The sequence below is a fragment of the Rattus rattus genome, chromosome 16 (assembly GCF_011064425.1).
Source record: "Rattus rattus isolate New Zealand chromosome 16, Rrattus_CSIRO_v1, whole genome shotgun sequence".
NCBI classification, from domain to species: Eukaryota; Metazoa; Chordata; class Mammalia; order Rodentia; family Muridae; genus Rattus; species Rattus rattus.
The window spans coordinates 6908974-6936118 of record NC_046169.1 but is presented as its reverse complement, the minus strand read 5'-3'; the positions used below and the strand labels follow the sequence as shown (position 1 = coordinate 6936118).

General features: G+C 48.9%; 2 protein-coding genes across 3 annotated transcripts; one reads left to right on the top strand and one right to left on the bottom strand.

The window, feature by feature from the left end:
- Window positions 1-4950: 4950 nt before the first annotated feature.
- On the top strand, window positions 4951-12210 carry Gtf3a (general transcription factor IIIA). Its single transcript, XM_032886617.1, is given in 10 exon segments — window positions 4951-5077; window positions 5080-5327; window positions 6897-6997; window positions 7788-7884; window positions 8541-8629; window positions 9472-9545; window positions 9948-10028; window positions 10457-10686; window positions 11717-11776; window positions 11967-12210. Coding segments are annotated over 10 exon segments (1233 nt in total). The 5' UTR covers window positions 4951-4989; the 3' UTR covers window positions 12132-12210.
- Mtif3 (mitochondrial translational initiation factor 3) lies at window positions 11505-16667 on the bottom strand. Of its 2 annotated transcripts, XM_032886619.1 has the most exons (3): window positions 16214-16667; window positions 13318-13475; window positions 11505-12411 (listed from the first exon to the last, which is right to left on the bottom strand). In XM_032886619.1, the coding sequence occupies exons 1-3, from the start codon at window positions 16662-16664 to the stop codon at window positions 12193-12195; spliced, it is 828 nt and encodes a 275-aa protein (XP_032742510.1). In that variant the 5' UTR covers window positions 16665-16667; the 3' UTR covers window positions 11505-12192. The 2 variants fall into 2 exon arrangements, with proteins under 2 accessions (XP_032742510.1, XP_032742509.1); XM_032886618.1 differs by lacking the exon at window positions 11505-12411 and having other exon boundaries at window positions 13233-13478.
- Between the last annotated feature and the right edge of the window lie 10478 nt (window positions 16668-27145).

Genomic DNA, 27145 nt, shown 5'->3' with positions numbered 1-27145 from the left:
GGACTCCGTCCCAAAGATGGCGGCTTGTTTCTCAAACAACTGGAATTTGAGAAGGAGCCCTGAGCGGCGGCGGAAAGGCTCAGAGAGGATGAGTGTAGGTGCTGGCTGTGGCTGAGGTCAGGGGTGACCACAGTGAACTGGATCAAAAAAGGTGTCAGTGGAAGGGAAGAGAAATGGGTGGATCCTCCTTCCAAAGTAAGTCAGGAAGCCACGTAGAAATGGGGCAAGGACTCCCCAAAGGTATCCTGCTCACCTTTGCCAGGCACGTGTCTGCTGGCTGTCAGGAGAAATTATCAAGCACACAACCCTTGCTGTGCTGCCGACGGAGGCTGCCCGTTCCTGAGCCTGACCCTGAGGGTAATTAGGGAGCAACTGAGCCTGAGTCTCTGGACGAAATCTGGTCCCTGCGAACTAAAATGGATTTGAAGTGGGTGGCGGTGATTAAGCCCAGGCTCATGGCGATCCTCTGGCAGAGCTATGGTGGCAGGGGTGGGAAAACATGATGTGACCAAGGGAGAGGAGAGCTAATCAGAAAATGCTGGGAGTCCTATGACAACAGGCTGAAAGTGAAGAGGAGTCAGTGGCACCATGCCTCAGTGCCAGTGCCTGTCTGCAAGATGATTCTAGATATGCAAACACCACAGGGAACATTCAAAGAGCGGGAGTGCGGGTGGCCAGGCATCTGCCGACTGTACAACCGAGGGCCACAAGTGCCAGCTTGCCCTTACTGGGTGACTAGATAGAAACCTTGCAGGCTTTCAGGAAGGCTGGGGCACGGTAGGACTGTAGCTGGTGGTGACATGTCCTTGGGGGAGGGGGAGGGCCTTGTCTCATTTCTGCCTGGCTTCTCTGACTTTGGAGACGGGACCCACCCATTTCTCTTGCTTAATCCGGGGCACGGAATGGTTAGATTTTTTTTTTTTTCTCTTGAGCCATTGTCTTCTAACTTTGCGTGATTTATTTAGCACCACCCATCCAACCATTTTTTCCGCCTTGTCCAGCACTCGAGAGCCCACTGTCATTAACAGACGTGATATTTTGTGATTTACACGCAGATCACAGAAATGGTGGCAGTGAGACCCTTCCCCTCAGCCACGTGCTTTGCTCTGGGTGGGGGGGCGGGGGGCGGGGTTAGTCGAGCCTGTGACCTGTGAGGTAGCTGAGGCGGCAGCTGAACTGGAGAGATCAAGTAACCTGCTGAGATGTCTTTTGAAACTTGAAACCGCTGTGTTGAGGACTGTGGGGCTGGGTACCCCCTACTCTTTAGATGAGCCAGTAAGGGGTAGGGGCTGCTGCTTAAGTCACATGCAGGTAGTGGCAATTGGAGTCAACCCAAAGAGCTGTCCACCTTACTCCCTGGCTCAGAAGAGGAGAAAGGCCATGTTGCTAGGTGTGGTGGCTCACACCTTTAAGTCCAGCCCTCAGGAATCAAAGGCAGGTGGAGCTCTTGAGTTCGAGGCTAGCGGGGGTTGGGGATTTAGCTCAGTGGTAGAGCGCTTGCCTAGCAAGCACAAGGCCCTGGGTTCGGTCCCCAGCTCCGGGGGGCTAGCCTAGTCTACATAGTGAGTTTCCGGCCAGCCAGGGCTACACAGTGAGACCTTCTCACTGCTCAAATAAGAGGAAAGAGCAGATAGTACGCCTCATTTATTAAGTTCAGGCATGTTTTTGGACAAAGCCTTCTGTTCAGTTTCCAACAGTGAATGGAATAAACTGAAGATTGCCTAGGGCAGACCACAGCTGAGAGTGTAAGGTCCCGAAATTACCAGACACACTCATCCCCGGTACATTATATATCCGAGTTTGGGTTAAAAAGAAACATAAAATGGTTGGATTCCATTTGGAGAGATGGCTCAGGAGTTAGGAGCACTGGCTGCTGTTCAAGACGACCAAGGTTGGGTTCCCAGCACCCACACGGTGGTTCAGAACCCTCTAACCAGGGGCTCTGCCGCCCTCTTCTGGCCTTGGTGGGCACTGCATGCACACATGATGCCCAGATACACAGAACCGACAATAGTCGACTGAATTCTGTGTCAGTCTCCCCTGGTTCCCAGAAAGCCCTTCTTGCTCTCCTGTTGTGACAGCTCAGTGCCACCTGATCCCGAGTTATTTCAGGAAGCACAAAACTTTGGACCTTCATGTTCATTGTGCTAAGTAGCAAATTCCCTAAGTTCCTTACTTGGTGGTCTAAACCAACACACATTTTTTTTGTTGTTGCTATGCAACATGCATTTAATTTTTGAATTTGGCTTGGTATTTTGTTTTTGAGATGGGGGTCTCTCTGTAGCTCTGGCTATCCTGTAACTTGCTATGTAGACCAGGCTGGCCTCAAACTTAGAGAGATCCACCTGTCTCCACCTTCCAAGTGCTAGGATTAAAGGCATTCATCATCATGCCCAGCCCCACAACCGGCAGTTTTTAATCACACAATTTCTGTGGGTCAGGAGTTTGGGCACAGCTCATCTGGGGTCTCTGCCAGGCTGCAATGGAGAAATGGGCCAGTGTGGTGGTAAATCTCCAACCCCAGGAAGCCCATGCAAAAACACACAACTCACTTACAATATTTATAAGCTGCACGCCTAGACTGGGCAGATTTACTACTACTCTACTCTTTTCCCCCAGCTATGAGATTCCCTTGCTACTCGTGGCTTCTCTGGGCCACGTGGTTTTGTTCCATCTTCCTCCACCTTCTTCCCCTCTCTCCCTCTCTTCCCCCCACTTTCTAAAACCTCCAGCCCCGCCTTTCCCTTCCACAGCCCAATCACAGGCTCTAGCCTTTATTTGACCAGTTAGAATGGGGAGAAGAAGGTTCACCTGAAGCCCCTCTTGAGGAAGCAGAGTTAACATTAGAATGCAAAGGCCCCAGGGCAACCCACCACAGGCCAGGGTTAGAATGTTTTCCTGAAGGACTGACTGAGGCAAGATCCTCTAGGGCTTTAGGGTCTGGGGTCTTACCTGGCTGCTGGCCAGAGGTCACCTTAGTCCTTTACCACATAGACTTCTCCAACATAGGAGTTTCCAAAGTCACTGGCAAGACTTTCACTGAAGGCAAGAAAGATGTCATGTGAACCACTTCACATAGGGCTAAGTAATTAAAACACAGCAGCTCAGGGTTGGGGATTTAGCTCAGCGGTAGAGCGCTTGCCTAGCGAGCGCAAGGCCCTGGGTTCAGTCCCCAGCTCCGAAAAAAAAAAAAACAACAAACAAACAAACAAACAAAAAACACAGCAGCTCACCCGAAGTGATCATTTCATACCACTGTGGGCCACAGACATTCTAATAGTTATTCAAAGAAAACATGGATTTCACAGAAATTAATTAATTGACTCAGGTCAATTAGGAGATAGGATGCCAAGTCAGGTCACAGAACCCCGAAGCCCACGGCTCTGACTCACAGCAGGACAGCTGAGTCACCAGTACACTGGGGCATTTATATAACCTCTCCTTTCCAAGCTACCCTCTCGAGACCAGACACCTGACTTTGCTGATGACAACAGCCCCATTGTATACATTCAGTATTTCAGAATTTTCTCTCCAATCCACTCTACTATTCCCACTCCTTCTTTAGTATCATATTTTCCCTCTCCTGCACTGGCTCAAAAAAGTGATCACTATGACAATGTTAGAGCTGGGAGGACCTGCTTCTGGAAGGGACTTCTTCCTCAGTGTTGGGCTGTGGTGTGCTGAGAGGGTAAGGGTTTTCGATATGTGCCACCTGATGACATCACGGATGTCAGCTGGGTTGGAAGGTCTTGATGGAATAAACAGGAGACAGGGTTTCTTTGGTAGCCTTGGATGTCCTGGAATTCATTCTGTAGACCAAGCTGGCTTTGAATGCAGAGATTCACCTGTTTCTGCCTCCATTGTGGGATTAAAGCTAGTTCTGTCTGGGTTCATCTTTAGCTTTGACACTTAAGACTCACAATCCTCCCCCCCCCCACCCAACCCCAACCCCCGGGATTGGTATGTTTGGGTCTGGAAAGAGCCTGAATCCTAGCTAAGCCAAATATTGTCTAACCAAGGTTATTAACTAAGAGGAGAAAAAAATTATGTAAAGTCCAGGCTGCTTGACTGAGACCAAAGTCCTTGGAAAACAAGAGTCACAGGGCAGGGACCTCAGAATCTTCTAGAAGCTGATGTTCAGAGAAAAGGAGAAACAGAAGACTGGAGCTGGAAAAGAGTGTCCGCTGATGGAGTAGAGAGGACAAGAAAGCGAGAAAGGGAAGAGGGACCGGAAAGAAGAAAGAGACAGTCAGCAATCTGCGCATGTGCATGGGGCATAAGCATGAGAACCCAACAACAATGACCTGTCAACAAGTGCTGAGACCCCTGTAGCCCTCTGTTCAGTCCTTTTTCATTTGAATTGCTTTGACGCGAGGGAATTAAGTACATTCAAACCTTCTGCAGTAAAGATATCCATTAGCCAAAAAAGCTTAAAGATTTCCCATGGTTATCTTCATCCACTAACAGTAAGATCGGTTTAGCCCTTCATAGATGCACACCACTTTTTAAGGAAGGATTCACAGAGGTTATTTTTCAGTCTCTGCCATTATGGAGGTTAAATCAGGCTGAGGAAAAAGTGGAAATCCCACAGCTAAAAATAGCCCCAAACACTAAGGACTCAGTGACACAAAGAGAAAGTGGACAAAAGAACAACCAACACAACTGACGTCAGAAATTAAGGTTTAATTGGTCCGGGTTAAGTTCTGGGCTTTGGAATTTTGAAAAATTTCCACGTGACTCGAAGGAGCAGACAAGCTTGGGTTCCACTACGTTCTGAGGCTTGTGTCAGGATGCAGAGGGCAAAACTGGAATGTGAAGAACAGGCCACCTTAAGTCATGTCAGGTTGATATTTGGGACGTTTAAGCAGCGCTTCCTATTCACTAAGACGCGAACCAGAAGACCAGAGCCTGGCTGCCGAAGAGTCCTTGTTGCGCATGTGCAGCCAGGCTACGCGACCGAGCCTCTCAGGGCATGCGCAATCGTGGCGCATGGGGCTTAATGGGCGGGACCTGGCGCCTTTGCGGGCCGCGTTCCCGGAAGTGTCGGGTCTCTGGGAGCCGGTAGCTTGTGTCCCGCGTTCCGGGGACAGCACGTGGCTGCCCCGCCTCGGCCCGGGCGCAGTCGCGTCGCCCTGGAGCCGCGGGTCTCGGTCGCAGAAGCGGTGTCGTCCCTGACCATCGCGGACGCGTTCGTTCGGGCCTGTGTGGGCCCCGCCCCGCCGCGCCCCGCGCTCCCCAGCAGGTTCATCTGCTCCTTTCCTGACTGCAGCGCTAGTTACAACAAAGCCTGGAAGCTAGACGCGCACCTCTGCAAGCACACGGGGGAGGTAACCGGGCCGCGGGTGTGCAGGGTGGAGCCTGGCGCAGAGGCTGCGTCCTGGACTTGACCGGGGCAAGTGCTCAGCAAAGACTGAGGTCTAGGACGTCAGGGTTTCTTGCAAGCAACAAGTGTGCACCCTTTTAATTGCAGGCGGGCTTTGGTCAGGTACCAAGGCTGTGTGAGTTAGAGTGAACAGGAAAAGCCTTCCTGTTTGGCCCTTTCCCCTGGCTCCTCTATTTTGTTTTATGCACCTTGGTTTCTTTCTCTTGGCAGACTTGCCAACCCACTGCCATCATAATATCTTTGTGACTTATCCCCGTTTCTCCTTGAACATTCTCTTCCCACATTTTGGCCATTCTTTGTCCCTGTGTCCGAGTTAGAGCTTGCATTTTAGACCAGAATGCTATTCTTTGGTTGGACAATTAAAGTTACGGTTTGTCATCATTATCATTATTGAGACAGGGTTTCTCTGTGTAGCCCTGGCTGTTCTGGAGCTCACTTTGTAGGCCGGACTGGTCTCGAACTCAGAGGTCCGCTTGTCTCTGCCTCCTAAGTGCTAGTATTAAAGGCGTGCACCACCACACCTGGCTTTGAAGTTGTGTTTATTGTTCCAGATTGGGCAATAATTTGACTAGTACGGGTCCTACTGTAGGACTGGATCTGAACAAGGTTTTTGACTTTATGCTGAGCAGTGCGGCTCACTTGTGTCTTCCTGTCCACTGGCAGTCTAGTACTGTGATGGAAGTCTTGGATCTCAGAGTATTCCCATAGTTAGGAAACATCCAATTGGATGTTGGGATGTGCTGTAGCTTTACTGTGGGTTCATGACAGCATCCCCTCCCCCACATCTGGGAGCCAAATTGGAGATCGCAGTTAGGGCTGGGAGATGTTTCCTTCGTTTACCTTTGCACCTATGAGCTTTTTCAGCTGTGACACATTTTCCTGTCTTTGTGCCTGATCTCTCTTACTGTAGACACAGAGGTCACCTGTGATGAGACACAGCCTGCTCCTTCCTCTGCCTCTCCTCCTTGGTGGTAAAATGGTATTATGGCAGAGAGATGTGCAGACAGGCTATCGGGGCTCATGTCAAAGCAAACTTGAGAAGGGGTCTCCTGGGAAAGCCTGTGTCCCAAAGGAGCAGGCTAACCTACCTGCCTGTCAGATGCTGTCCATCCACAGAACAATAATAGTCTGTGTGCTATGGTGACTCGTGAAAAGATGGGGCGTTTTTTGATGTGGAACTTGGTGCAGCAGAATTAAGTCTTGCCCAAGTGCGGCAGGCATCTTTCTGAATGGACACATCCCTGGAAGGAAGTGTCTGGTGTTGGCCTGCCACAAATCAGACTTTTAACAACACAGAGCTGATGAGATGGCTCAGTGGGGAGGGGTACTTGCAGCCAGACCTGAGGACCTTAACTGGATTCCTGGAACCCAAAGCGTAGAAGGAAAGAACTGACTCCAGGAAGTTGTCCTCTGACCTCCACAAGAATGCAGTGGTACAAACATGCCCCCCTCCCCATAGAAATAACTTTAAAAAATTAAACACTTTCTTTCCTCCCCCTTTTCTTTCTGCTAGAGGCCATTCGTTTGTGACTATGAGGGCTGTGGCAAAGCCTTCATCAGGGACTACCATCTGAGTCGACACATCCTGATTCACACCGGAGAAAAGCCATTTGTGTGAGTAGGGGCTGACTGGCCACGGGAGTAGGTTATGGCATGTAGCCCCGGCAGGATGATGGCTGATTCTTAGGAGGAAGGACAGAGGGTGGGCTGGTGAGATGGCTTAGTGGGTAAAAAAACTTGCCACCACATCTTCACAGGGAGCAAAACTCTTTCAAGGCCAAGGTTCTAACTCAAGTGGAACGAACTGGAGCGGTCTGTTAACATCCCAGAGGGGACAAGTGGCTCATGATCCTGTGCCAAGTACATGTTGTTTCGGTGATGACAGAACTGGAGTCAGGCTCTCTGTTGAAAATGCAGCTTACGATGACATTTCCCACAAAAGCAAGGTTATTAGATTCTAACTTAAAGGAGCCCGAGCAATCTTCAGGCCTCTGAGGCCAGGGTTCCCCTTCTTCACCAATGTATGGGGGCGGCTGGCTAGCCCAGTATGCTTTTGCCCAGTGTGGAAGCAAAGCATCCATTGTAGACTCCATCCGAGCAGGCCTGTGTGACATGCTTTGGTGCTTGGGACTATCAGTTTTGGTGGTGTCGTCTGCTCCCCACCCCCATTATACACATGTTTATGTGTGTCATTTGTGCCCTGTACTTGTGGAGACCAGAAGAGGGCATCAGGTTCTCTGAAACTGGAGTTAGATGGTTACAGGCCACCATGTGGGTGCCAGGAACTCTGGTGCCCAGGCCCTTTCCAAGAACAGCCAGGGTGTTAGCCATCGAGCCATCTCTCCAGCCCCCTAATGTCTCTCCCCACGGTGTGTTATGTATTGCTTCATATACTCTCTTGCAGTTGTGCAGATAATGGCTGTAATCAGAAATTCAGCACAAAGTCAAACTTGAAGAAACACATTGAACGTAAACATGAAAATCCACAAAAACAGTATGTGGTGAGTATGGCTTTCTGTTTTTACATTCACTACCAAAGTGAGTTTTATCTTGCTGGATATATAAGACAAGCATTGGCTGTCCTCATTGTTCAAGTTGTCACTTTGCAAACTCACTTGGGGCACATTCACGTGACTTGTTGGTGACCACCCAGCACAAGCTTTTCTGCTCTTTAAGCTTCTTGAGATGAAGCATTTTCCACGGAGACTAAGTGGATGAAAGTTTATATTCCCTGAGATACTTGATCCAGAGACTTTATTGTTTGATTTTAAAAAGGTTTATACTTTATGTGCAAGTGTTTGCCTGCATATGTGTCTGTACACCATATGCATGCTTGGTGCCTGTGGAGGTCAGAAGAGGGTGTCAGGTCCTGTGGAACTGGAGTTAGAGAAGGTTGTGAGCCACCACGTGGATGCTGCACAAGAGAAGCCAGTGTGCCTAACCACTGAGCCATCTCTCCAGCCCTCAAAAGGACTTCAGCAACTGTTGATCCTCTCCTGTACTAAACCATGCATTTGTTTTTTTTATACATTTTTTTTTTTTTTTTGGTTCTTTTTTTTTTTTTCGGAGCTGGGGACCGAACCCAGGGCCTTGTGCTTCCTAGGCAAGCGCTCTACCGCTGAGCTAAATCCCCAACCCCATTTGTTTTTTTTAACAGTGCAATTTTGAAGGTTGCAAGAAGGCCTTTAAGAAGCACCAGCAGCTGAGAACCCATCAGTGCCAGCACACAAATGAGCCACTCTTCAGGTCGGTGTTTTGCCAGCACTCTAGGATTCAGGGTGGAAAGCAGAGATCAGGATCCCCGGGGAGGCGCTTGTTTCAAGCCCATGGGGACTTGAAAAGTTCCATTGTTTCTCTAACATCCATTTTGCATGTGTGGGAATCAGCTGTGCGAGCCTGTAGTCCTGGTTAAGCTTGAAGGGAGATGAGGAGCTGCCGGTTCAGGTTTATGGCACGAAGTCATTGGAACTTTTATTTTCTTACTGTAGAACAGAAGTAATGGGCCCTGCTTGTCCTGAGGGATTCCTGAGCACTCACAAGGACAGGGTGGGGGTGGGACTGCCTACCTGCTGGGCAGTGTCTCCCTGCACAGTTGGGCTGATGGGGCCTTGCCCCTGCCTCCCACAGGCTGCCTTTTGCACTGTGTGACAGTGTGGTCTCACCCACAGGCCTGTGGCCTGTCTGTGCTGGTGCCTGGGGCGCTGCACACCGACTTGTGTACATTTCGTGTTTTTCTGGTGCTGGTCCCCAGCCCGTGCTGTGTTCTCATCTGACCGTATGCAGTGTATTGGGCAGACTACAGACAACAGCTCTCTGTCTGGTCCAGTGTAAGCCAAGTCAGACAGCCTCCTGAAGTCACTTCTGCAGCCACAAACTAGTTGGATAACACAAACGAAAGATGTGACTCTTTCTCAGAATAGCGTTTCCTGCTCCAAAGCTGGCCAGGTCACTTGTCTTTGTATTTAGGACTGCAATATTTGTTTTGGTGCAGGCTTGGCGTGGGAAGAGGTGGGCTTTGGTGTGGTGAAAGGGTGTCAGAATTCTCCATGGGAAGGGTCTGGCTAACACTTTGCTTGCTTCTTTCCCAGGTGTACCCATGAGGGATGTGGGAAGCACTTTGCCTCCCCCAGCAGGCTGAAACGGCATGGGAAGGTTCACGAGGGTACGTAGACGGGGACTGTGCTGGCAGCCAGGTGCCTACCACCAGCAGGGTGTGCTGGGTCTGTTCTGTGGTCACACTGAGTAGACAGAGCTGTGTGACAAGCAAGAGCCTATTACATTATCTGAATGTTGGCCTCTCGTCCCAAGAGGCACCACGCTGTGTTCTGCCGCTGTCCTCGTTCCCACGAACACCCAGTGTTGTAGTGTTCCTGAGCACCCGGTTGTGTGCCACTCAAGTGTGTGAAAGTCTGGAGAGGAGGGGCTCTCAGAGCAGGGGACCCGCTGCACTGCACCCAGCAGGAGGATGAGCACGTGACACGTGCTTTCTTTTTGGCTGTCATCAGGGTTTTCCCTGGGCATTCAGAAAAGGCAGTGGGTAACTTTTTGTTTTGTTTTTGAACAGGCTACCTATGTCAAAAGGGATGTTCCTTTGTGGGAAAAACGTGGACAGAGCTTCTGAAGCACACGAGAGAAGCCCATAAAGGTGAGGCAGGCAGGAGCTGTGGAAGAGCGGACGGTGTGCTTTGGGAGGCTGAGATACAGGCTTGGGCCGGAAAGGAAGGGGTTCTGCATCGAGTTCTGTGTAGTGCTGGCAGGCGAGGGAGCCCTGCAGGCCTCGGCTGGTGCTGCTGTGCCCTGGCTTTCCTGAGGCCCTGCAGGACTTGGCAGATGCTGCTGTGTCAGATGCCATGCGGGCATAATTTCTTGTGTCCAGTCATGATGCCAGGGACGCCTGCTCCTTACAGGTGAGGACGTTGGGAACCATGAACTTGAGAGATTTGGAGCCATAGCAGTGGGACAAGCTGAGGTTTCCTCTGAAGTCCCGGGCGGGTCTGTAGTCACAGGAGGAAGACATGTTACTCACGTGCTTGGGTAACGGGAAGTTGGTGAACCGTGTGTCTCTCCTGGCAGAGGAGGTGACCTGCACAGTGTGCCAGAAGATGTTCAGGCGCAAAGACCACCTCAAGCAGCACATGAAGACTCACGCTCCGGAGAGGGATGTGTACCGCTGCCCGCGGGAAGGCTGTGCAAGGACCTACACCACCGCGTTCAACCTGCAGAGCCACATTCTCTCCTTCCACGAGGAAAAGCGCCCATTTGTGTGTGAGCACGCTGGCTGTGGCAAGACGTTTGCAATGAAAGTGAGTGTCTCCTGCTCCGGGCTGGTGGTTCACATCTGGCCTGCAGATCCTCCAGGTTGACAAGCCCAGCCCCGGGTTCCCACTCTGACCCAACTGGGCCAGAAGCCCTGGGGTTGGGCGGCTGAACAGGCCACTTAACAAGCACTCTAGGGCAGCGGTTCTCAGCCTTCCTAATGCTGGGACACAATTACAGTTCCCATGTGGTGGGGGCCTCCAACCATAAAGTCACTTAGTTGCTATTTCATAACTGTAATTTTGCTTCTGGTATGAATCCTACATATGATATTCAGGATGTCTGGTGTATGACCCAGGGATTCTAGCCATGCTGAGTGGAGAGCCTGGGGCCTGTGTTTCTGCTTACTTAGCTGATATTCTGTGTGAGCCTAGGGCCTGGGAAAGGAGGTAGGTGGCACAAATGGACAACCTCTAGGCTCTGGAATCTTGGGTCAGGTGGGGACATGGTTCCTGGTGGGGAACTGAACAGTTTGCCTAGCTGGCGTCTAAAGAGCTCTTACTAATCCAAAGTCACTGAGCATAACCCAGACCAGTCACACCAAAGGTGCCGTGGTCACCACTGTCATAGCAAGTAGGGCAGAGGCCAGGTTTCCCCCTGGCCTTCAGGAACGCAGCTGAGGTAGACTCAGTTAAGCATGAGCTTGGATGTTCAAGCGGAGCAGGCTTTCCCTGCTCGGCCCCATCTAAAAGGCAGTACATTGGGATGGAGTCAGTTCCTAGCGTGTCAGCTGACTGACAGCCACTCTGCTAAGGAGTCGCATCTGGTCAGGGAGTCGAGTGAAGGTCAAATCGACTACACAACAGAAAGGCAGCTGGTAGTTTATTATTGCATGGTGTCACTGCATTTTTAACGTTAGCAGACACCAAGAGGTTTTTTTTGAACTGCTGGAGTATGGGTGGTTGTGAGCCACCATACGGGTGCTGGGAACTGAATCCGTGTCCTCAAGACATGCTCTAAGCACTGAGCCACCTCTCCAGGCCCAGATCAAGTCTCTTTCTTTCCCTTGTACTACAGCAAAGTCTCATGAGGCACAGTGTCGTGCACGATCCTGACAAGAAGAGGATGAAGCTCAAAGTAAGTGGCAGCTGCTTAGGCCAGCACCCAGCTGTAAGGCCTGCTTGGCATCTGTCCGTCCACCCTCCCACCCCACCATCCTGTGTGTCTGCCTGTTGAGGGTGTGAATCCCAGCAGGGGCTGATCTGTTGAGGTGGAGATCCGTTGAGAAACACAGGTAATTCTGATGGGGAATTCTGTTCTCTTAAAGGTTAGACCACCTCGGGAGAGACGCAGCTTGGCCTCGCGCCTCAGCGGGTACGTCCCTCCTAAGGGGAAACAAGAGCCCGACTGCTCCTTGCCTAACAGCACAGAGTCCAGCAGCAGCCCAGAGGCCACGATGCTCGCCCCAGCTGCGTTACTTACTGTCCACTAGTCGGGAGGGACTTCAGAGCGGCCAGCAGAGGCTTCTGGAGAAGCCTGGACTTCTCATTAAATCACTGACACAGGACGTCCGACTTGTTGCTGTTTCTGTCGTCTTTGCTCACAGTGTCTCCTTTCTGGCTCTCCTGGGATTCTCTGTACGCCTTCTCTTCTTTCTTGCTCACATGACGAAAAACACACATGGAGGCAGTGCCTCCTCTAACGGCTTTCGGCCTGCTCAAGAAGGTTGCTATTCCAGGCATCGTCTGGAGAATCTGGTTAAATATCTCATCCTACAAAGGACAACAGTACATGGTTAAGTTGAGCTGGGGGTCTCTGCTGTGATGAAATGTGAGCGTTCACATGACACCACGCTTAGAGCTGCTGGGAGAGGCTGGTCTGGTCCTACGTTTTCCTGTGTGACTGACATCCACACAGGAACTCATGCTCAACTCACACTGACAGACTTTAGTTTCTACTCTGTCACAGCACAGAGGGTTTACACGCTCAAGCTTCCCTAAAATCAAACACTGGGTTTGGGACTTTGCAGAGCGCCTTTCTTGTTCTGAAGGGAGGAAGGCAGATCCCACTGGACTCCCAAAGCCTGCCTGGTTGAGCTGTGCCCTGTAAGTGTGTGACGCAAACAGCCAAGGTTCAAACCCACTGTACCAATGCAGCCTTAGGTGAAGCTGCAGTGAGCTAGGTTTAAACGCCAACAGCATGTGAACGCCAGGGATTCTAAACTAGTAAAGCTCTCCGGGCGTGTGGAGGAGAGACCTATGAACTGCCTACCTTTTCTATTTTAAGAGGTAGCCGGCCAGCAGTTTTTAAAATAGAGTAACTCACAGCTTTCCTATTGCTTTAAAAGATAAATGTGTATGGGTGTTCTGCCTGCATTTATTATGTGCAGTGTCCACAGAATCCAGAAGATGTCGGATTCCCCTGAAGTAAGCTATAGCCAGTTAGGAGCCTACCATGTACTTGCTGGGATCTGAACCTGGGTCCTTGGTAAGAGCAGTCAGTGCTCTAACCACTGAACCATCTCTAGCCCCCAGAACAATTCACAAGTGACAAATCTAATGGAAAACACACTAGTTTGACACTAAGAAGCTGGGAGTATTCTGTGGTAGGCTCCCCCTGTTTCTCTACAATCTTATCTTTGCATCAGAGACCAGCGCCCCGCAGGTGCTCACACTTACCGTCTCACTCCCGGGCTGCTCTGTGTCTTTCCTCTTCTTTATGGTGACTTGAACGTGGTACTTTTTCTCAATCCACTGTTGAATCTGTTTACTCTTGGTGTCCAAATCATGCTGTCCAATATTTGAGGAAAAAATGAGCTCCTTTGTCACAGTTGGTCCTGCTTGGGGACAGTGACGTTTAGTGCTCCATCGATCTGTTTCCTATTCTTTGACACCTCTACTTCCACTTCCACCCACCGATGGTAAGATCTGAAGCCTGACAGGCCACCACAGCCATCCGTGCACTCTCAGCCCCAGGAACAGGGAGACGGTATAAAGGCTTGTTTTTGGTTTTTTTTTTTTTTTTTTTTTGAGCTGAGGGGCGAACCCAGGGCCTTGCGCTTGCTAGCAAGCATTCTACCACTGAGCTAAATCCCCAACCCCTAAAGGCTTGTTTTTTTTTTTTTTTTTTTTTTTTTTTAATCTTTATTAACTTTGGTATTTCTTATTTACATTTCGATTGTTATTCCCTTTCCAGGTTTCCTGGCCAACATCCCCTAGCCCCTCCCCCTCCCCTTTATGGGTGTTCCCCTCCCCACCCTCCCCCCATTACCGCCCTCCCCCCAACAATCACGTTCACTGGGGGTTCAGTCTTGGCAGGACCAAGGGCTTCCCCTTCCACTGGTGCTCTTACTATATTCATTGCTACCTATGAGGTTGGAGCCCAGGGTCAGTTCATGTATAGTCTTTAGGTAGTGGCTTAGTGTCTGGAAGCTCTGGTTGGTTGGCATTGTTCATATGGGGTCTGAGCCCCTTCAAGCTCTTCCAGTCCTTTCTAAGATTCCTTCAATGGGTGTCCCGTTCTCAGTTCAGTGGTTTGCTGCTGGCATACGCCTATGTATTTGCTGTATTCTGGCTGTGTCTCTCAGGAGCGATCTACATCCGGTTCCTGTCAGCCTGTACTTCTTTGCTTCATCCATCTTAACTAGTTTGGTGGCTGTCTATGTATGGGCCACATGTGGGGCAGGCTCTGAATGGGTGTTCCTTCTGCCTCTGTTCTAAACTTTGCCTCCCTATTCCCTGCCAAGGGTAAAGGCTTGTTGTTTTTAACGTGCTAAATAATATTTAAAACTTGCTAAGCTTGTGGGTGTGCTTGTGAGTGCAGGCGTGGGTGGGGTTGGGGTCAGGACAATCCCGGGTATTGGTCCTCACCTTCTACCTTGTTTTTACACTGTACCCCCCTCGTCCTATGTCTCCCTATAGGACCAGGCTTGTAGACCCCACACTGGCTACCGAGACTGGCTCTTCCTTGGTTCTGGGGCTTCGAACTAGCACTTGTGCACAGGCACTCGGACCCAAGGAACCATCGCCCAGACCCTGTGTTAGACAGAGCTATAGATCTGAGAGAAACAATGAGGCACAAGCAGGCAACTCACAGAAGTGCCTCAGAGGGTAGAAGGGTGACATGAAGACAAGCAGGGCCTCCTCACTGACACTGTGACAGTGTGACAGTACACAGAGGAGCCTTGGCTGACGCTGTGGCTGGCAGCCTGGTCCCTTTAGGTTCACAGAACCCAGAGCTGTTCATAAAGAATGAACAAGTGGGAAGAGGCCCATGCCATGGAGAAAGATTAACAAATTTGATGCATTCCTATTAGTTGTGGTAATTATAATAATTTACCCACAGCTATCCTACAAACATGGGTAGATCTTGAAAACAATGTGCCATTTTTAAAAAAGCAATCTGCACGCCGTTTCTGAACATGTGTCACATTAACACTGGCTCAAGTCCATGAGAGCACACAGAACATCTGGGGAGGGGCTTCAACTTTTCCGTACTGTTCAGATGTTAACTCTGAATCACAGCCAGTTCATCACTGATTTTAGATGATAGGTAACACCTGCTTACTACCTTTTCTTGTAGGCCTTTAGATTTGAAAAGTTCTTAGCACCCCCTTGCTTCCCACCAGTCGCCTCTGGGTCTCGGTCAGAATGAAGTAAAACCTCCCAGACATTGGCCCTTCAAGGTCTCCATTCTCAACACTTTCTGGCTGTGCCATGGTTTGACATCCTTATCCCCCTGGTTGGTTTCCTTTGAAAGCCTGTTTTCTGGTCGGCATTCCTGTGGTTATAAAATGGGTTTTCCTTCCTCACAGTGCACAGCCTTGTACAGTTAGGCTAGGGCCCCATCCTTGTCACACTGTGAAGGCCATGGAGTAGCCTTCCACCACTGGGAGTCATCAAAAGCCGACCAGTCTTAGTACCCAGGTCCTGGCTTCTGAGTGGCTTCCATGACAAGTGCCTGGGAAGGTGACTGGCTGTGCACAAAGGCAAGAGGCGCTCTGTGATTTACAAGGTGCTTAAAAGGCAGAGCGACAGCAGAGGGTTAGATCTGGTGGACATCTCTCCATCACTTCACTGCCCTATCAGTGCCCCACGAGGCTCAGTACTGCATTTGGAGCCAAGGCTACAAGATGGGAAGGCGACTTCTCCCCCACTTTACAGTTTTACAGGAAGAGACAATGGACACGGGGCATCAGAAAGGAAGGGAAAGGATGACGTGGGGGATGGAGGAACTGCCCCAGAGGAGTGCGGTGAAAGCAGAGGCACAGAGGCTGCCAGTGTCTCCTGTCCACGGCACCTCGGCAAACATGAAATTGAGTGCTGCTGGGTTGTTCAGAAGCAGTGGTTCTCACCCTTCCTAATGCTGTGTCCCTTTAATGTTGTGGTGACCCTCGATCATAAGATTATGTTACTGCTACTTCGTAACTGTCACTTTGCTACTGTTATGAATCGTAACGTAATTATCTGACACACCACCCTGTGAAAGGGTCATCCACCCCTCTAGGGTTCAAAACCCACAGGTTCAAAAACCACCGTTCCAAAGGACTCGAGGCACAAACACTGGAACACCTACCAGTTTTGGGCTTGGCCTTTTCCTGTTCCCGGATTCTTAGCCGCTCCTGGTGGATCTGCGCTCCGGTCATGAGCTGGTACTCCGGTGGCTCTGAGGTGGTGTTCCTCTGCACCAGCCTCAAGTCCTGCTTGTCCATGAGTCTGATCACATCCGCTCGGTGCATCGTCCCCAGGTCGACGCCCTTCTCGTCCAGGACGCGGATAACTCGCTCACTAATCTTCCGTCCTGTGTTAGAAAAAGCATCCCTTCTTTTCTGTTTCCTCTCGCCCTCGGTGTCGCCCGCAGTACTAAAACCTTTTGCAGAGATCAGGTGCAACAGCTTCGGGGTGGACGCGGTCAGGGAAGGCCGTGCCAGGTCTGGCTTCACAGTGTGTCTTTGGAAACATCTCCTGAGTAAGTTGCCGTCAGTCTTCATGGTTTGTGGCATCAGCCTCTTCAGAAGAACAGCCATCCTAGTAAAGAAACGGGGAAATATATAACAGCGCAGCCACTGATGCCGATGGGCTGCTGGGGTGCTGCTGAGGGCGGCACGGGTGGGTCTGTGGAGCCTTACAGCACACAGACCAGCACACCCGCCTGCAGGAAGGCAACACAGAGACATGGACTCTTGGCTGCCACCGTCCCTAGTGGAGCTGGCGGGCTACGTCAATCTCTTTTTCTTCCACATTCATGACATCTATTTTCTCCTAGATCCTGCAGTGCCAGCTCCAAAAGCTAAGTTCACATGGGGTTTGTTTACGAGGACATAGCAGAAATGCCGCTTCAGGGGCGGCAGAGATGGCTCAGAGGTTAAAAGTCCTTTGCTTTTTTTTTTTTCTAGAGGATTGGATTCCCAGCACCCACATGGTGTCCATATGTTCAACTGTAACACTAGTTTCAAGGGATCCCACATACTCTTCTAGCCTCTGGGGGGGACTGCACGTATGCACTGCACAGATCACACACATCGGGATAAGCATTTGTAAAACATAAGAAATAAAAAATGAATGACACATTGATGTTTTAAAAAAAAAATGCCGGGTTGGGGATTTAGCTCAGTGGTAGAGCGCTTGCCTAGCAAGCGCAAGGCCCTGGGTTTGGTCCCCAGCTCCGAAAAAAAAGAACCAAAAAAAAGAACCAAAAAAAAAAAAAAAATGCCTCCTTACCACAATAAAGCAATACAAAGCGTTTCTCTCGTTTGTCACTGTGCTTCACGTCCATGTCTTTAATCCCAGCACTGAAAGGGTGGGGTGGAGGGATCTCTATTGAGATCCAGGCCAGCCTGGTCTACACAGTAAGGCCTAACTCAGATGAAAAAAAAAAAAAACCCACAAATTAATAATTTTTATTTATTATTCAGAATTCCTTATTAGGGGCCTGAGGATTTGGGTCAGTGGTAGAGAATTTGCCTAACATGTGCAAAGCCCTTGGTTTAATCCTTAGAGCAACAATCTTAGAAATCTTTCTGTAGAGGACCATAGGACAAACAGCATGAGTTGAAACTGGTTTCTTCCTCCAGCCATGACCAGCCGTGACCTGTTCCAAAGTGGGCAGCAGACCACCGGCAAATACCACGGTGCCTGCTCTGGTGTCCATCCCATGATATCCTATACAGATACCCGGCTCTGGGTCTCCCTGAGAGGATTATAATTGTGTTTGGTGGTGACACTTCATTTACAGTTTGGCAGCATGAAGGGGCTCCCTTCAGCCGGTTGTATAATTTAGACATTAAGGAAAATGGCTGTAATTCCCCTCAACATGCTGAATATGCAAACATCTATTAGGACGCTAATTGGCACTGTGTGTCACACCCTGACTCCATTGAAAACTGGTAAACTGGTAATTCAGCAGAAAGACCTAGGCATTTATTCTTTTTAGGAGAAACTGTGCCCATCTATGTTGATGAGGAAAGCTCTCCTCCCTAGCATAGAGATGGTGATAATAACGACAGTAAGAATAACCACCACCACCACCTCCTCCACCACCATTTTGCTACCAATGAAAATGCTCATTTAGTCAATAATTGAACACCTTCATGTACAAGGCTGAGGCCGGAGTGTTACTCACACACCGCGTCCAGATTAAATATGTAAAAGCGCTTTGCTAAGGAGGAAGCTCGCTGTCACCATCATGACCAACGGTCAGAGCCAGAGCAGCATTGCCACCAGAGGGAAAACATGACACCCCAGGCAGGCCTCCTGATTTGAAGGTGCTGCAAATACGCAGAGCTTTCCACAACACAGCCTTGCCCTGGGGTAATCCAAACTGGCCAGCCTCTCCACCAAGCTCCCAGAACAAGGCTGGATCCAGAGAGGAATGACCTGGAGGACACCACAGGGAAGAGATCTCACAAACCCAGACTGTGAGCGAGACAGCAGCTTGGTGACAATGAAAGGGGAAGATGGGCTGATTTTTTAATAAAAAGCTAGGGAAATTACAAAATGGAACGTGTTTGAGAAAAATCCTCGGAAGAGATACATTGGGGAAACAAGAATGCAGATTAGGTACTGGGAACTTGCAAAAAGTGCTGTCAGTTTCTCAGTGTGAGAATAAAATTCTCAGGAACAAGCCCTGACGTGTTTAGGATCGTGGCATGTGTCATTCTGAACTGGCACAGCTGGAAATAGGAGTTAGAAAATAGAGTTATGGCATTGACTGAATCTCGTTACGTGGCTGCTAGTTGTTCTTTGTTTTGTTCAAAGAAAACAAACAAGAACTGATGGCCCAGAAGCTCAGTAGTCATGTCACTGCGATGAACCCAGCCTGCAGTGACCAGGTGTCATCTTACTGAACTGAATAGACATGGGGCTTTGTGCGTTATCCTGGTTGGTTCTCTGTCAACCTCACACAAGCTAGAGTCATCTGGTCACGTCTGTGGGCAAGTGTTGAGTAAATGATTAGTAGTAGGAGGTCCAACCCACTGTGGGCACTACCCATCCTGGGTGGTAGGAAAGGCAGGCTGAGAAGCCCTGGGGAGTCAGCCGGTCGTTGGTCTTTGGTTTCTGCCTCCAGGTTCCTGCCCTGACCTCCCTCAATGATGAACTATGATTTGGACATGCAAGCCAAATAAACCCTTTCCTCTCCAAGTAGTCTGCTTTTGGGTTATGGTGTTTTATCTCTCAAAGTAATAGAAAGTAAACTGGGGTATGCGTATTACTATGTAGGTACACACACACTTACCATTAGTTTCACAGCCTGTGAATAAGTGAACTACAAATAAAGATTTTGCAAACAGGGAATTCTGAAGATTTCTGTAACACTTATGCACTTATTTCTCTATTTCCTTTTGGTCAAACCAGAATCGCAAAGGTTTTCACTGTCTCAAATGACAAGGGTCAAGGACAGCTTACACACATTCTGATAACTCTCAGCTGAGGTTATTTGGAAACGAGAGGCCGGTCAGCATCACCTGGGGATGCTTTCAGCATATAGGCACCCTCTCTGCTTTTCTGTGAAGTGTCACTGAGCCGGGACGTTCCCTTGAGTCTTCCTCTGCTAGACGCAGATATGAGGCTGAGCAGACCAGCATCAAATAAAGAACGGAAGACAACTGGGGTTAAGCTGGACTCCTCCTTCCTTCCAAGGCCGCAATACTGTGGAAGCCACGTTTCTCAGTGACTCCAAACGCATGCATTTATAGTATGAGATGCCCGTTCCCGATTGGCAGCCAGCTACTCAGACCTTACGGAAATCATGCTGTATCACATGGGTCTCACAGCTGATGCCACACTGAAGAAACAGTCCACACAGAGGAGCACCTCTGAGAAAGTATGAGTAGCACTCTCAGAATGAGCGACAGAAAGTTGACTCAATTTTATCAAAGGGACATGAGACCCAGTAATTTTAATGTTTGATACACATATCCAGTAAGAAACAGAAATGATTTAAATATTGGGTCACAAACTGACAAGACTATGAGGCATGTCTCTCTTTACTCGCTGTTTCTTTGGGTTGTACTGCCTATACGTATTTTTAGAGATTGATTTTATTCCTTATTTATGTGTATGCATCTGCCTGTGTGTCTGCACACATGTATGTGGGAGCCCATGGAGGCCAGAAGTTGTCAGACACATCACTGAAATGGAAATGGCAGGTGGTTGTGAGCCGCCCAATATGGGTGCTGGGGACCAGATCTGGGAGAGCGATCCACCCCTTAACCTCCGAGCCATCTCTCCAGCCCCTGCATATGTTCTCATAAGTCTTCTATTGTTTTTAGTAACTCCAATTAACACATACACAATTACTCACAGAGAATGCCCTCAGGCCTCTTCCCAGGCAATCTGCACCTCCACTCCCAGCCAGCGCCAGTCACTATCCTGATTTTACTGTATCGTTGTCTGTTCCAAGAGAGCTTGTGCTCTCTGTCATAAGACACGGCAGCATGCTTCATCTCTGGGGCTGTGGCACTGGGTTATAGCTTCTCACTTATTTCACTGGGTTAAGCTAGGCACACTGACTGCCTAGTTTTATTATCAACAAATGTTTGAGCTGCTCTGGCCTGGGATCTTATGGATAAAGCCGGCACTCTGGTTCTTAAGCCTAAAAGAATGGCTGATGACCACATGACCCACACTGTCCTTACGATCTACCGTGTTCTTTCTGAGGCAGCGAAGAGGGTTTGCAACGAACATTCCTAGAATACAACTTAAATGTGTCTGAGTATCCAGTTTCTTTCTTCCTTTTTTTTCTCCTTTTCCAAGACAGGGTTTCTCTGTGTAGCTCTGGCTATCCTAGAACTCGCTCTGTAGACCAGGCTGGCCTCGAACTTAGAGATCTGCCTGCCTCTGCCTCCCAAGTGCTGGAATTAAATAAAGGTGTGTGCTACCACCACCCAGCAGTATCCAGCTCCTTAAACTAGGGGCTGCTTCACTGACTGTGGTAGCTGAAAGAAAATGGCATCAGAATGAGGAAGAACCAATTCATTCACAAACACCTACAAGATGGACCCAGGGTGCTTCTGCCAATGTGCTCCCGTGTTGCAGCTTGCCGTCCCACTGCAGCCTTCCATGGTGAACTTACCTGGTCTCGTCAAAACACACAAGCCGACTCCATGCCTGCCTTGCTCTCACAGAACACAGCACCAGCAAATGCTAACTGCCTGAAACGCCTCAATACAGAACCATTACTCATGGTTCCCACAGTCTTCTGCTCTTACAACTTTTAACACTTTTCTGCAAATATTCTTCAGTATGAGCCCAATTAGATTATCTCTAAGCTGTAATGTATTACGGTGCTCCAAACTCCATTTGAGTTCCCGAGTTGAGTTTCCTAATACAATATCGACAACAGTAATAATAAATAATGAATTATGGCCTGTGATTAGGGCAGGATTTCCAATAATTTTGGAAGCGATCCTATACATACAAATGCTATTTATCTACACAGCCTTCTCAGGGCGAAAAATTATAAAACTGTATCGGTTAACTCTGAAAAGTGTTGTCTGTGCTCACAGTCTACATTTTCTAGTATTAAGCAAAGATTCAGGGCCAGCGAGATGGCCCAGTGAGTAAGGGTGCTTGTCTGTCTGTCTGTCTGTTGTGTCTAGGAACCCATGCCATGGTGCCAGTGTAGAAGTCAAAGGACAACCTTGTGGAATTAATTCTCTCCTTCCACCTTAGGTTCCAGGCGTTGAACTGTTTACTTTGCCTACTGAGCCAATGATAGTTACTGATTTTCTTTCTTTCTTTCTCTTTGAGACTGGATCTCACTGCCGTAGACCAGTCTGGCCTCCAATTCACAAGAGCCTGCCTCTGCCTCCGAGGAACAAGGCTAAAAAGCACCAGGCACCACACCTGGCCCGACACTTATTCCTATCATTTACTTCTTCACGTGTTTTCTGAATCGCTACACTTCATAGTCATGAGCTCATATTGACACCTATTCACTCCAGAAGGAATGGGTTCTAGGAGATTCCATATTTTGTGAAAATAACTTTGGCTTCATCCTATGACTGAATTCTCTCACCTTCTTTTCTGTAAGGTTGTTTCAAAAGTCCTGGCACGGTGGTGTACGCCTTTAATGCCAGCACTTCGGAGGTAGAGGCAGGTGGATTTCTATAGGTTTGAGGTCAGACTGGTCTTCACAGTGTGCTTCAGGACATCCAGAGCTACATAGTGAGACCCTGTTTCAAAAACATCAAAAATCAAAGGAAAAAAAAAAAGCCTCACAGGGGGGTCCGCAGCAAACACGCCCACCAGGGGCCACGCCCACCAGGATGCCCACTGTCCTACACCCTACTCTGCCCCCAAATCTGTAGAAGCGGCGCGCTCTCTGGGAATGCGAGGCTGTGGCTCTCCGGAGCTCGGCAACTGGGCTCAACCCCGAAGCTTGGTGCTGCTACCACCCCACGTCCACTGAGGGCTCTCTGCAAAGACTGTTCTCAGGACATGCCCTCCCACTCAGCCCCGCCGCTCAGCCCTCATCTTAGCGTTACCTGGGTCGGGTTAGGTGAGCAGGAGGAACTGGAAGGTCCGTACACGGGCTCCGCCGAAAGGCCGCATCGGCTTCCGTAGCAGGCGGAACTTCCTGAGTCCTTTAAAGGGGAGGTGCAGCTGCGGGCTGCAGTTTCCGCTAGTGGAATAAAGTCCTCCGACCAAAAAAAAAAAAAAAAAAAAAAAAAAGTGCAGCAGGCCTGAGCAAGAAACCCTGGAACAGTCACTGCATTGCTTCTGCCAGTTACATTAACACCAATTGAATAATGCCTTCTACAGTGCTTCATAAATGTCCAGACAACTGCTATGCAGTATTAGAATAATGCCACCTGCGGATGAGCAGATCTGGGCAGTGGAAGCTCTGGCTGGGTAGCAGGGTGCAAGCTTCCTTCCCAAGACTGCTCTCTTCTGAGAAAAAATGATGGATTCAGGTTCGAATGCTGTCGGAACTGGGAGAAATCATAACAGATCCCCCACATGCGGGATGATTGGCTCCGTTGCCCAGAGTCAGGCAAGAGAGAAATCAGAAACTTCAAGCCCCTGAGTGTTGCACTTGCTGGCTGTTGGGCCCCCGCAACCATGTTACCAGGGTTTTAATTCCCCTCCTACTTTTGTCCCTGCTTTTCTCTGTTCTTCAACAGGGAATTCCTTAAGTGAAGCCGCTAAATGTGGGAGTGTGTTCCTTCTGTGAAAAGAGGTCTACGCGTTTGGCTGCGTTTATAGAGTCTATAATATATAATTTATACACCATGGGAACACTTGTCTTATTTAATCCTCACCAAATAACTCAATCAGGGTAGAACCCATTTACAACTATTGCTGGTGCATCAGGATAACATCCTTTTATTGCAAATGAGGAACCTAGGTCATCCATAAATAGCTTTAGAGACACACCCAAGTCTCCCTTTCCTCATCAGATCACAGCCTGTGGCCCATGAGTCTTGTATCTGTGGTATGGCAAAGCTGAAGCTATTCTGTATGACCCAAAGGCCAGGGATGGGCTCAGCATGTCAGCCATCTGTAAGTGAAATGAAGAATTACAGAGGCTTTTTATTCTGCCAGAATTAGTCCTCGATGGGGAGATAGAAGCATAGTTGTGGGGATAAAGTGTGGAGCCTACCCCTAGGCAGACAGGTCTATAGTGGTTGTAAGTGCCCACGTTTGCCATAACGTTTCTGTAAGCACCACAGTTCTAAGCACTTAACGTGTACTGAGTTTCTTTACCCCTCAAGATACCCTCATGATATCCTGTCATCATTACCCATTTTGTAGATGAGGGGACTGGGACATGAAGATGTTACATGACTTGTCCCATCATTACGCTATGAGCAGAATCAAGAATGTAAAAAGCAGGCTGGAGGCATAGCTCGGTGGTTAATAGTGTTGCTCTTTCAGAGGGTCTGGGTTCTGTTCTCAGCACTCCCAACTGCCTGTAACTCTACTTCTAAGAACTCCAGTGCCTTCCTACTACCTGAGAGGTGCTTGCATGCATGTGGTATACATACAGAGATGCAGGCACACGTATACATACATAAACATAAATGAGTTTTAAAAGACTTTAAAAGGAGAACTAAGAATGAAGGACTGGGGAAATAGTTCAGTGACAGATTGTCTTAGGGTTTTCATTGTTGTGAAGACACACGGTGACCAAGAACTCTTGTAAGAGACAACATTTACTTGGGGCTGGCTGACAGGTTCAGAGGTTCAGTCCATTATCATCATGGCAGGAAGCCTGGCAGCATGCAGGCAGACATGGTACTGGCTAAGGAGCTGAGAGTTCTACATCTTGATCTGAAGGCAAACAGGAAAAGACTGGCTTCTAGGCAGCTAGGACCAGGGTCTTAAAGCCCACGCCTACAATGACACACTTCATCCAACAAGGCCACACCCACTCCAACAAGGCCACACCTCCAAAGAGTGCCCCTCTCTGGCTGGGCCAAGCATATTCAAACCACCACACCTCTGCTCTTCCAGAGGTCCTGAGTTCAAATCCCATCAACCACATGGTGGCTCACAACCATCTGTAACGGGATCTGATGCCCTCTTCTGGTGTGTCTGAGGACAGCTACAGTGTACTCATAGACATAAAATAAATAAATCTTTTTTTAAAAAAAGAGAAAAAAAAAGAAAGAAAGAAATTTAACCAGACAGACATTTCTGGCAGCTTCCTGCTTAGCATCTTGTTTTAGCCTTCCTTGAAGGCCATGTAACCAGAGTAAACTGGCTCAAGCAGCCGCCATTGGTTGCTGTCCTAACAGGATGCTCTCTTTTGTCTTTTGTTTTTTATTGTAGTTGTTTTGTTTGAGACAGGATCTCTGTATGTAGTCCTGGCTGCCCTAGGGTTCTCAAAGTAGACCAGGAAGGCCCTGAACTCACAGAGACCCCTCTGCCTCAGCTAGGACTAAAGGTGAGTGCTACCTCACTGGGCCTAGGACCGTGGCTTTGTGCTCCCGAGGGGCTTCAAACAGGAAACAAGAGGAAGGGTGTTACAGATGCACTCTCAGTACATCCACACCTCCTTCTGCCTTAGTTTTTCACCTCCTGAACTCTGCTTTAGCCCCATGAAATGGGATATGGCCTACTCTAAGGAGCCACTGAGAATGATGGGCTCAGCCTGGTGGTGGCAGGATTTGGAGACTCTCGAATAAAGACACTACGTAAAGCAAGCATCCTGTCCCCAAGACTGCCTTTCTGCATTCATTTCTAGTCACCAAGGCACAGTTTCTGGTGTGTCTATCATAAAAAGACTTCAGACTCTTTGGGCACGTATCAGAAGCTTCTGTATTAAGACTTTCTGGTCCTATGGCCGCCTCTGTTACGTTTGTCTCTTGTGGTTGCATAAACAGTCCTGTCAGGATGTACTGTTTAATGAAGCGTCAGTCAGCAGGTCTGTAAGTCCTCGATATTTTCTCCAAAATTCACTTTTACTGAAAAGGTCTCCATGGAAACGATCTTTCAAAAATCCTGTCTCAAATTAATTTCAGAACAAGTGGTCCTCACACACCAAAGAGGGTGACGCTGAAGTCCACAGCGAGGCTGCCAATGAGTCCAACCTCTCGGAGGAGCAGCCAGGTCACCCAGGACACCCAGGACACCAGAGAGGGTACCCTAGGACAAGCTGTTGAAGAGAGAGCAGGCACATGCCTCTGCACATACACTCCTGTGTGGCGACTGGGGACAGTAATGGTTTTCAAAGCACACCGCATACTAGTAAAATTCTTTGGCTTATTTTGAAGTTGTGTAGATGCCTCTGAACATGCATGGATTCAAGGCAGCGACTGTCAACATGGAGGGCCAGCTGAGGGAAGCATGGTCACGTTTTGCTTATTGATTTGATAGAGGGGACATAGGAGACAAGATGTGCTAGAGTGGAAGCACTTTGGCAGTGTTAGGAAAAGCATTCAAATCTTCCTGGAGACAACCAGCCCCATTTCATGTTCATCGTATCATAAAGGATCGTGCTAAGTCTTCGTGAAGACTCTCGGCCATTTACTCTCAGATGGGACCATGGGTCATCCACTCCAGACAGGGGGAACGCCCATGAGCTGAATAAACAAAACAAGTCAAAAACTGCAGTAGAGTTAGCTGAGCTTTCGAGATGTGTAGGACTTGAGAATCAGCCTCTGTGTGACTTACGTTTATTACCTGGCTACTTAGTCATGGTCCCCAGTAGACCTGGAGAACGTCTGGTGATCACGTTTGTGTCGCAACCCTGCACTGTGCCCTTAGACTACTAGATCCAGAGAATTTCCTCATTGTGGGTAAGGTCCCTCGTGGCACCACACTCCAGGTCAAACATTTCCTTCGTCGAAAACTGATGACCCAATTTTTTTTTTTTTTTTTTTTTTTGGAGCTGGGGACCGAACCCAGGGCCTTGCGCTTCCTAGGCAAGCGCTCTACCACTGAGCTAAATCCCCAACCCCAATGACCCAATTTTTAAAACCCATTAATGACTGTAACCAAGCATAATAAGTGTGTCTGAGTCTATGCGTCGTGACAAGTTTCCCAAAAGCTTTCATGTAAGCAAAATGCAATATTTACAGAGATGCTTTTCCCTTCCACGCGGTCTTTTTACTCAACCTAATGAAGCAGAAAATGGGTTTGAAAATCTCCTTCAGAAAAGCAAAATATTGGGTTTTGGAGTGATTCTTCTAACTTCTGTCACTGGTGTGTGTGTGTGTGTGTGTGTGTGTGTGTGTGTGTGTGTGTGTGTGTGCAAAGGTGTGGGACCAGTGGACCAGAGGTCAACTTTGGGCGTTGCTCCTCAAACATTGTCTTTTGACAAATCTTGACACAGTCTTTCATTGGCTTGGTCCTCTTCCATTAGGCTGGGCTGACTACGCAGGACCTCCGAGGATCCTCCTGTCTCTGCCCCCTCAGCACTAGGATTATAAGTGAGTACTACCACACAGCTTTGTACATGGGTGCTGGGAATTGAACTCAGATCCTCCATGCTCACCGGGCAAGCACTTTACCAGCTGAACTATGTCCTCAGACATAACTTCCTTCATGGGTGGAACCA

Excerpts from the sequence above, each read along its gene's own strand:
- Mtif3 (XM_032886619.1), bottom strand. The coding sequence starts at position 16,664 with ATGGCTGTTCTTCTGAAGAGGCTGATGCCACAAACCATGAAGACTGAC. Across the intron at positions 13,476-16,213 it reads AAAGGCCAAGCCCAAAACTG|GACCAACTGTGACAAAGGAG; the intron begins GTAGGTGTTCCA and ends GTCCCCAAGCAG. Across the intron at positions 12,412-13,317 it reads AGCAGCCCGGGAGTGAGACG|GATGAGATATTTAACCAGAT; the intron begins GTAAGTGTGAGC and ends TGTCCTTTGTAG.